At 39.9% G+C, this 10005-nt stretch overlaps 1 protein-coding gene and 1 long non-coding RNA gene across 2 annotated transcripts; one reads left to right on the forward strand and one right to left on the reverse strand.

Annotated features, from left to right (window-relative positions):
- Positions 1–3052: 3052 nt before the first annotated feature.
- On the reverse strand, positions 3053–7855 carry UQCRB (ubiquinol-cytochrome c reductase binding protein). Its single transcript, XM_059043634.2, has 4 exons — positions 7751–7855; positions 4959–5030; positions 3944–4110; positions 3053–3263 (listed from the first exon to the last, which is right to left on the reverse strand). Exons 1-4 carry the CDS (start codon positions 7767–7769, stop codon positions 3186–3188), a joined length of 336 nt encoding a protein of 111 aa, XP_058899617.1. The 5' UTR covers positions 7770–7855; the 3' UTR covers positions 3053–3185.
- A 538-nt stretch (positions 7856–8393) lies between these two features.
- Positions 8394–9902, forward strand: LOC136792909 (uncharacterized). Its single transcript, XR_010837510.1, has 2 exons — positions 8394–8427; positions 9428–9902. It is a non-coding gene; the product is annotated as an uncharacterized lncRNA (long non-coding RNA).
- Positions 9903–10005: the final 103 nt, after the last annotated feature.

Consider the following 10005-nt stretch of genomic DNA (forward strand, 5'->3'; position numbering starts at 1 on the left):
CCAGAATTTAAACAAATTATGGCAAATAAATTAAAACATATATATTTTAACATCTATAGACTTTATTAGGTGTTCCTTATACAGTCATCTGGTATGTTTAAAGAGTGAGCAATCATATAAAAGGAAATATGGTCAAAACCGATTGAAGTAATAAAATCCTGAAACTAAATAACATCTCATAATTCATTGCACAGCATATATTAGATTTCATTACATCAGTATATAGCTTAGTAGTAAATCCTCCTGATGGCCATAAACCTCTAAGGTGTTGTCAATTTGAAAAATGAAAGGCAAGGAGTTGGTGGGGGCAGAGAATGGACAAATGTACCGAAGTGCTGGTGCAGTGCACCTCTAAGTAGGAAAGTTGTAATGCATCACCACCTAGTGGCTGAATTTAGTACCTCATTCTAATAAAGGGAACTTTTTCCTGTTGTATGTCTCATTCACCCTTTAACTGTATTCATCTCCGTTACTGTGGTTCCTAATATTCATGTCGCTCCAATGGGTAAACCCATTTGCATTTCACCCACCAGGCTGTCAAGGATTTGGTTAAGGTTTTATGCTTACCTAACCTTTAAATTCTATTTTGGTTATTTTCAAAGTCACGCAATGGGGATGCCTATATTAACAAGATACCATCGTTTGTGAATAGAGAATTATTATGGCTATAGGAACTTTGGGCTTTGGCCCAGTTTTCATTCTTATTACTGAATCTTTTAGCAAGTCAGAAGAGTGCTTACTGTGTGCCAAGAACTGTTCTAAGAGCTTGACATACAATGAAGTCAGTTAATTTTCACAACAACCCTTAAAGTAGGCTATCATTAGCCCCATTTTAGGGCTGAGGAAACTGAGCCACAGAGAGGTTAAACCATATTCCTAAAATTACCCGATAAGTGAACGGATTCAGATCTGAGCCGTCTAACCCAGAATTGGCTCTGACTAATTCTACTATTCTGTCTACAGGATGATGGGATTCAAATTTATTTGAAAAGATCTGAGAAAAGAAAGAAATCGGAGCACTGAAACACTGGGAGGTCCTTGGTTGTCCGAGAATTTATCTTAGTTATCTAGTTAGGTCTAATAGGGAAGCATGACAGAAGTAAATCAACAGACCCTTAAGCCAACAGTCCCTTAACATGAGCATCTACCTACATCTTCCTGTTTCTCTGATTTGCAATACTGCTCCAAAAGTGTAATTCAGATTACAAAGTAAAATCACAAATCTTACAAAAATACTAAACATGTTAAAGAACTGCTCTTATCATGATCAAAACCATTATCAAATGAGGATCTACACAGACTTGGACAGACCCCAAAAAACTGACAAGAATGACTTCAGGATAGATGTTTCGAGTATCAAAGAGAAGATAGACTCTTAGGGAATTTAATGAGGCTTCCTAATATTTTAGCAAACTTTTAAAGACACTATGTAGACATTGCAAAAGTCAAGCGTGTTTGTCAAAATCTTATCACACTCCGTGGAAAAAATACATGCCAAACGTACACACCCGCTTTTGATTCTGCTTCAGGAATTTTAACTACAGGCATACCTCCTTTCATTGGGCTTCACAGATACCGTGTTTTTTACAAATTGAAGGTTTGCAGCAGCCCTGTACCCAGCAAGTCTATTGGTGCCATTTTCCCAACAGCATTTGGAACTTCATGTCTCTGTCACATTTTGCCAGTTCTCGAAATATTTATTATTATTATTATTATAATATAATATATATATATTATATTATAATAATAATATTATTATTATTATTATTGTGCTTGTTATGGTGATCAGTGATTTTTGATGTTATTACTACAACTCGCCAAAGGTATACATTGGTTTTCTTAGACACAATGCTACTGTACACTTAACTGCACGGTTATAAACGTAACTTTTATATGCAATGGGAAACCAAAAACTTCAAGTGACTCACTTTATTTTGGTATTTGCTTTATTGTGGTGGTCTAGAACTGAACCTGCAGTATCTCTCTGTAACACAAAACTTGTTTTTCACATTCTGTTGCTTTGTTCTTCAAGGTAAGACCCCAATCAGACGTCCCCACCACACACAGCAGTGGCTTGTGGGACACTGTGCGGACTGCAGGTTCCACACAGCTCCTTCCCCACTCGCTGTGGTTCCATGTTCCCGCTTCCACCAAAAAAAGCTTTTCAGAATTTAGGGGTGGGAATGATGATGTTATTGAATGGTTCTAATTTATATTAAAAAATTAGACTATAGCCTTAAAACTTTTAAATATCATTACTATCTAACGATTATTATAGACTTTAATAATCATTTCCAAAGTGGAAAGTCACTGGGATCTGGGAAGAAAGTATGATCTGCCTTTATATTTTTGACTATTTTTCTAATGTCTGTTTTTTATTTTCTAATACACATATTAGCACAGGAGCACATATATATAACATACAGACTCATATTGGGGCTGTATAATTTTTTTTATGTTGTTGGGGTGTGTGTGTGTGTGTGTGTGTGTGTGTGGTTCGCGGGCCTCTCACTGTTGTGGCCTCTCTCGTTGCGGAGCACAGGCTCAGCGGCCATGGCTCACGGGCCCAGCCGCTCCGCGGCATGTGGGATCTTCCCGGACCGGGGCACGAACCCGTGTCCCCTGCATCGGCAGGCAGATTCTCAACCACTGCGCCACCAAGGAAGCCCCATAATTCTTTTTTAAGATAGGATGCAAAAGCAATTCTATTTGGACAACAGTGGTTGAAAAAAGGCTGTTTCCCAATCCTAGCAAACTAAGGGGTGAATCCTCTCTCCTTTCATTCAGTAACATTTGAAGTCTGAGAACCAATCTGCTTGTGCTGTTTGCTTCAGGTAAAAGAAACCCACTGGTGCTTGTTTCTTGCTCTATTCCATCCTTGCAAGGGAGGCCCTGTTGGGGCTTCTAAGTATCTTGCTAACAATCCAGTGGCTTCCCTGGGCTACAGGAGGCAGTTAACCACTAACTGAAAAATATCTTACAAGTTTGGAAAAAACTGTAACAGATAAGTAAATTCAGTAGTTATTCAGAATAAGGTTTAGAATTCCAAAACTCCAACAATTATAATAGAGATTTATTTAAAGTAATACATTTACAGCCCAGATAGTTCTACATTGTACATTTCAGGTTAAACCAACTTCATAAAAATACTTTAGGATAGCTGCATCCAGATTTAGACTACATGATTATTTCTTTGCCCATTCTTCTCTTTCTTTTCTTTCCCGAATAACCTCTTTCAGATATGGTTCAAGGTAGAATTTATCCTAAAGAATGAATAAAAGAAAAATATTATACACTACCATTATTACACACTGATATACCCCCAATACTCAACAGGTCTTAAACAACAAAAGAAATCTATCAAAATTAATTTCCAACTTAAGAAAATATATTCTCAAGCAGACTAAAAACTGCCTGCTTTTCTAAAATGTAAAAACCCATAAAGATATTGTAAGAAGCTACTCTGATAGGTTATTAGAGAAAAGTCTGTCAGAAAAGAAAAACGAATGAGAGACTACAAGCTTTGGCCTAGTTTCAATGCAGTTCAGGGGGTGAGGGTTTGCTTCACAGCGTCCTTCCCAGGAGCTAGAAGGCCACTCAATGGGCCGAGCACATGAACACCACCATTTTTTCATCCGAGCAGAAAGCAGAGTGTAGAGGGAGAACAATGGCCTGGGAGGCAGAAGACCTGGATTCTAGTCCTGGATCTCTATATCAGCGGCCTGCTTAATGATTCTGGAAGTCACTTCATCTCTAAGTCTCAATGTGTTTACCTCTAAAATGGAGCTAACACTTGCTCTACTAACTTCACCAGACTGTCGTAAGGATTTTGATTTGACACAACTTTAAGAATTCTAAAGCACTATACAAATGAATGTGTTCTCTGTTTCTAATACTCAACCCTTCATGGCCAATATTATCAGATACAAAAGAGCTGTTCTACCTCCTCATATTTTGTCCACTGCTCTTTAGGCAAGATCTGCTGCCTCATGGTCAGGTCCAGTGCCCTCTTAATGCGAAACACCCTGTCGTTATAAAGGTTCTCAGGAAGCCTTCTTATGGCTTCTTTTACATCATCATTCTCATGTATTGTATCATCTCGCATTAAGCCTACGATAAAAAACAAGAGAGTAAGATTGAATATGCATCTCAAAAATAAGGAATTTCCAAAAAATGAGTAAAATTATGACTTATAACCTAAGTCATCAACTTAACTTGGGTGGTAATATGAAGAGTTAGGTATCATGGAAACTCAATACATTTTACACACAATAATGGGTTATTTAATGGATTATTTCTTAAATGGTACTGCGGAAACAATATGAGTCTTTTAAAATCTACTGCCACAAAATTCACATTTTATCTATAGCAATTTTAAAATCATTTAAAATGTCTACTTTGTTTTTAAACACATATCAATAGACTATATCTCTACTTTCTTATACTTTAATTCTGAGATCAAGGTATTAAAGAATCTTAAAATGATAGTGTACTAAGGAACCAGTAACATTTAATGATGCTTCCCCTCATGCTTCAATTACAAAAGATGAAGTTCATGGCAAAGTATAAAGTTCTAAAAAATAGTTTAGGCATCAAATAATTGTAAAGATGTCAGACAATTTTAACATTTGAAAAATCTCTACTTTCAAAGTTCATACAACTTAAATTCTAAAATGCTAAGCGGAGGAGTTGAGAGAGGGAACATATAATAAGGAAAATGTTCTGCTACCATATTTCAAGAACATAAATCATTTCCAGCTCATACATTTGAGACAATTCCATCCCTCTCTTCTCATAAAGGAAATGGATTTAACAATAAAATGTGACCTAATTTTAAGATTTCTAATGAACACAGGTGCAATTAGTTAACATATTTTGGGGATCCATGGTAACTCTAGCAAAAGCACTACTCTCAGAAAAAGAAAAAAAAAAAAACAGAAGAAAGAACAAATACTCACCCAGTTTATTGAACCCAGCAGCACTGTAATACCATTTTCGAATACCCTCCAGCCATTTCCTTGATGCTGCAACTGATATTGTCACACTGTTAACTGCTAACAATTCACTTATACAGTACATAAGCAACCAGTTAAAAAATGCAAACACAGGAAGGAATTTCTTTTAAAAGCATATACCCTATATATTGTAGATAAAAATAGCTTATTTTATCTATGAGCAAAAGTACTGCAGGTAAAAAAAACTGGGCAATTAAGTCATGGGGAAAAAAGGATAAACTCAAACACTTAATGTACTAAAGATCTGTAGGTATAATAACAGTCCCTCGATATCCTCAGGGGATTGATTCCAGGACCCCCCTCAGATATCAAAATCCGAGAGGCTCAAGTCCCCTATATAAAATGGTGTAGTGTTTGCATATAACCTAAGCACATCTTCCTGTATACTTTAAATCATCTCTGGATTACTTATAATACTTAATACAATGTAAATGCTATGTGAATAGTTGTAAATCCGAAGTAAATGCTACGTAAATAGTTGCCTGAGAGCAACAAATTCAAGTTTTGCTGTTTTGAACTTTGTGGAACTTTTTTCCCAAGTATTTTTCCATCAGAAGGTTGGCTGGATCCTCGAATGTGGAACCTGTGGATACGGAGGGCCACTCCAGCTTCTCAAAGTCAAGCATCCCATTCCTTTTTGTCCCCCTGCTACCATCAGAATTGAGGGGTGGGGGATGAAAAAGAAACTGGGAACTTCTTCATCATTTGTAGTTTCGGAAATAACTGTAAACTTTTCAAGGGAGTTGGGAGTTGTATGAAAAGATGAGATTTCAGCATACACTGGCAAATCTAAATGACCCCCATCCTCCAAAATTTTTATTCTACATTACCTTTATTTCACTTGGCTACTCTCTTGGAAAATATATGTATTTCTGGGAGGGTTTTGATACCATTAGTCAGGCATTTAATATTAATATGGACTAGTAAAAGAAGCACATCTTCCTACTCCCAAGCAGCTAACTTTCCACTGAGGGAATGGATATTTGAAAATGGATGAGGAAAAATAGGTAATGTTAAAAGTGGGAAGCTGCCGCATAGCACAGGGAGTTCACCTCTGTGCTTTGTGACCACCTAGAGGGGTGGGATAGGGAGGGTGGGAGGTGATGCAAGAGGGAAGAGATATGGGAACATATGTATATGTATAACTGATTCACTTTGTTGTAAAGGAGAAACTAACACACTATTGTAAAACAGTTATACTCAAATAAAGATGTTTAAAAAAAAAAAAAAAACTCTCTGGGGAACAGGACTGAGCAGGATGGGTTACCCAGTAGGACCTAAAGGCAACATGATAGTGCCTGATGTTTACAGGAGACATGTGGTACAGAAGGGGAGGTATGGCAAGTTTAAATTTTCTTTTAAAGTTTTGTTTGAGGGCTAGACCCTTACCAAAGAAGGAAAACAAACTTTCTTTTTACTTCAACCCCTCCTTAGTACATCACGGCTTTGGTAATCTCCTTAGAAATGAAGCACCATGTATAACGCTACTTCTGGAAAAACAACTACCAAAGAGTCAACAATATACAAACATACTTACAGGAGACAAATTATTTGTAAACATATTTACCAGTGACGGTAATAATGATTATTATTCATTGAACACTCACTGTGTGCCAGGCACTATTCTATTTGCTTTACCACCATTCGCTAGAGTTATTTACAATACGCCTATCCTTGCAGAAGAGGAATAAGGCTTACATAAATTATCTCATCCAAGATCAAAGGCAGCTAGTAATAGGGCTGAGGCCAGGTCTATCTAGTTTCCAAACACAGGGCAGAAGCAGAACGCCTACAGTATCTGTCAAGTTAATGAAATAATTAATTCTTAAATTTCTTCCCCACTCCCCAAAAGCTCAATGTCATTTAGGTTAACAAATTTTTCTGGCAATCTGATGTTTCCTAATAGCTTCACAATTGCTGGGGGCAGGGAGAAAGGGACCAACATTTTTTAAAGCTATTCCAATTTATACCGCCAGAGGGCAGGGATTGGCCAAAAAAAAAAAACAACCCACACGGGGAAAACTGTACTTTTTTCACGTTCTGTTTTAAGTATTCCGGTAATTTCTGCATCCTAGTCCATAATAAATACATTTGTTCCAGTGCCTGGAATAAATACAAATTTCTCCAAATCCACAGATCAAGTTGACGTTACAGATAAGGCAAGGTTAAACTGAAGTTTCGCTGTTAACCCTGCTCAGCTGCCTCTAATTCCCAGTTTCAGAAGCGCGTGAGGCGGAACGAGATTGAGATTTCCAATCCTATTTTCTCCGGTCACTTCGCCTCAGTTATCTTACCAGCCGAAAGGGGAAACTAGCACCATCTTCCTCGCACTGGCAGGAGAGTTTATCGAGCTAATAACGCACATGACAGCGCTTGGCTCACAGTAAGCACTCAGTTCACTTGCGTTCAAAGTCAGCCACTAATTATCTCCTGGTACCGCTGAACTCTTCTAAGGCCGAGGGGAAGGGCTGCCGAGCTCTAGCAGGCCAGAACGCCAGGGCTGTGGGAGCCACCGCGGGCACCTTCACCAACAGCGGGTCCCATCCCCAAACGAGCCGGGCCTAGAGACAGCAAGGAGGTGAGACCAAGGCCTCCTTCAGGCGGCCTGGAGCCACCGCCTTCCCTTTTGCCGCAAACCTGGCCATTTAGAGAGTGCAGAGGAAGAAGAGCAAGTTGCTGCGAGAATAAAAGGTTGAGCACGGCGATGCCCGCCAAGCAGGACACCGTTCACTTACCGGAAGGCCGACTCGCCATTTTAACCCGAGACAGAAGCGTTACCTGCTGGGTAAGTCCTAGAGGTCGGGCAAGGCGCAGTGCGCAGGCGTGTTACGTCAACGTTGCGAGGAGGGGCGGGGGTGGGAGAGAGAGGGAGAGCGGGTGCACGCGCAGGCGCAGTTCTGGCGGCCGGCGTTCGGCACCTGCCCCGCGCCCCTCTCCGCAAGAATTACAGCAATCCCATAGGCTTGGGCCCGCCCCTGGTTCCAAGAGGCATTCGAGGTGACAAGATGGAAAAACACTAGGCAAGGAATTAGGATACCCGGTCTTCAGCGTGCTTCTGTTGCTGACGAACTCTAAGAGCTTGGGCAGTATAAATTGCGCCCTTTGTGACAAGCAACACGCTAAGCGTTTTATGGACATATTTTCATTTAATTCTAAACCTATAAGATAAATACTATGATTGTACCCACTGTAGAGAAGAGGAAACTGAGGCTCAGAAAGGTTGCTTAAATTGTCCAAGGGCACACAAGCTAGGAAGAATCCGGATTCATCTTCCAGAATCTGAGAATCCAGATAAAACTTCAGCACTCCTTAATTCTAGGGCTATATGCTACACCACTAATCCAGGAGACACTAACCCTCTCTCACCTTGTTTCTCCAGGTGAAGTTCTACCTCAAGCCATTATAGTGGAAGGTTAGTTGAAAAAAAATTTTAATATTAAATCTGAGATGTATAGCAGAATTCGAATGCAATTTTAAGGTAAAAGTACATTTTTAAGGTCTCAGTCCCAACATGTTAAGGCTAAGGTATAAAAACCTAGGAACAGCAATATCACAAATTGTTGAGGGAGGAGAATTTTACTAAATGATGCAGAACAAAATAATTGGTTAGTGGGTGAGGCAGGGAGAGGGGACAAGTCAAACCCCCTCTTTACGCCTTTCATCAAAATAAACTCCAGGTGTATTAAAGAGATTTAAAAGTTGGGGGAAAAAACACTCTAGGGACAGAAAACAATCCAAGTTAGGATGACTGATGCTTATGCAGTTACTGATGAACTGCCACCACTACTGTCTGGGTCAGTTCAGTCTATGGTAACAAAATACCATAGACTGAGTAGTTTAAAAACAAATTTATTTTCTCACAGTTCTGGAGGTTAGAAGCATAAGATCAAGATGCCAGCATGGTCAGTTTTAGTTGAGAACTCTTTCCCTGTGGCTTGTAGAGGGCTGCCTTCTTACTGTGTCCTCCCATGGTAGAGAGAGAGCAAGCTCTTTTGTGTCCCTTACAAGGACACTAATACCATCACGAAAGCCCCACCTTTATGACTTTATCTAAACCTATATTATTTCTCAAAGGCCCCATCCAAATGCCATTACATTGGGGGTTAATCTAAACCTATATTGTTTCTCAAAGGCCCCATCCAAATGCCATTACACTGGGGGTTAGAGCTTCATTACATGAATTTGGAGGTGGGGGGGGTCACAATTCAGTCCAGAGCAACTACCCACCAATATCTACTTCTGTTTTCTTCTGTCCTAAGCTGAGACCTGGGGCAGTATAGAATGGCTAATTGTAAATCTAATTGTAAATCCAAAAGGTTTAGTTGTCTTAGTCACATTCCAATTCTAAAATTCTGTTGCCTTCTGCCTTTTTCTTTTCCTCTGTGCCACCACAATTTCTCAATATTACTCAGCGCTACATGCAGTACTAAAAAGTGACGAATGGCTGCTCCCAGACTACACTAGCCAAAGTGAAGTTGGAAGATATGAAGAAATGCAGTACATTTGTAAGTTGGCACATCACCTTACAAGAAGTACTCAGTAGGGACTTGCCTGGTGGCGCAGTGGTGAAGAATCCACTTGCCAGTGCAGGGGACATGGGTTCGAGCCCTGGTCCGGGAACATCCCACGTGCGGAGCAGCTAAGCCCGTGTGCCACGACTACTGAGCCTGCACTCTAAAGCCTGTGAGCCACAACTACTGAAGCTCACGCACCTACAGCCCGTGCTCTGCAACAAGCCACCACAATGAGAAGCCCACGCAGTGCAACAAAGAGTAGCCCCCGCTCGCCGTAACTAGAGAAAGCCCGCACGCAGCAACAAAGACCCAACGCAGCCAAAATAAATAAATTTTAAAGAAATTATTAAATAAAAAAGAAGTACTCAGTAAACTCTTCTCCCTCCCTCCTTACCCTTCAAGTTTCAGTTTTCTGGTCACAGGGTGAAGGTGGCAAGAAAAGGAAGACCTTGTCAAGGGATTATACCCAGGACTGT

This window comes from Kogia breviceps, chromosome 17 (assembly GCF_026419965.1).
Source record: "Kogia breviceps isolate mKogBre1 chromosome 17, mKogBre1 haplotype 1, whole genome shotgun sequence".
In the NCBI taxonomy this organism is placed as follows: Eukaryota; Metazoa; Chordata; class Mammalia; order Artiodactyla; family Physeteridae; genus Kogia; species Kogia breviceps.

What these genes read in the sequence shown, in the direction of transcription:
- UQCRB (XM_059043634.2), bottom strand. An exon ending in TGCTGGGTTCAATAAACTGG is followed by an intron (nt 4,111 to 4,958) that starts GTGAGTATTTGT and finishes TTTTTATCGTAG; the next exon opens with GCTTAATGCGAGATGATACA. An exon ending in AGTGGACAAAATATGAGGAG is followed by an intron (nt 3,264 to 3,943) that starts GTAGAACAGCTC and finishes TTCATTCTTTAG; the next exon opens with GATAAATTCTACCTTGAACC.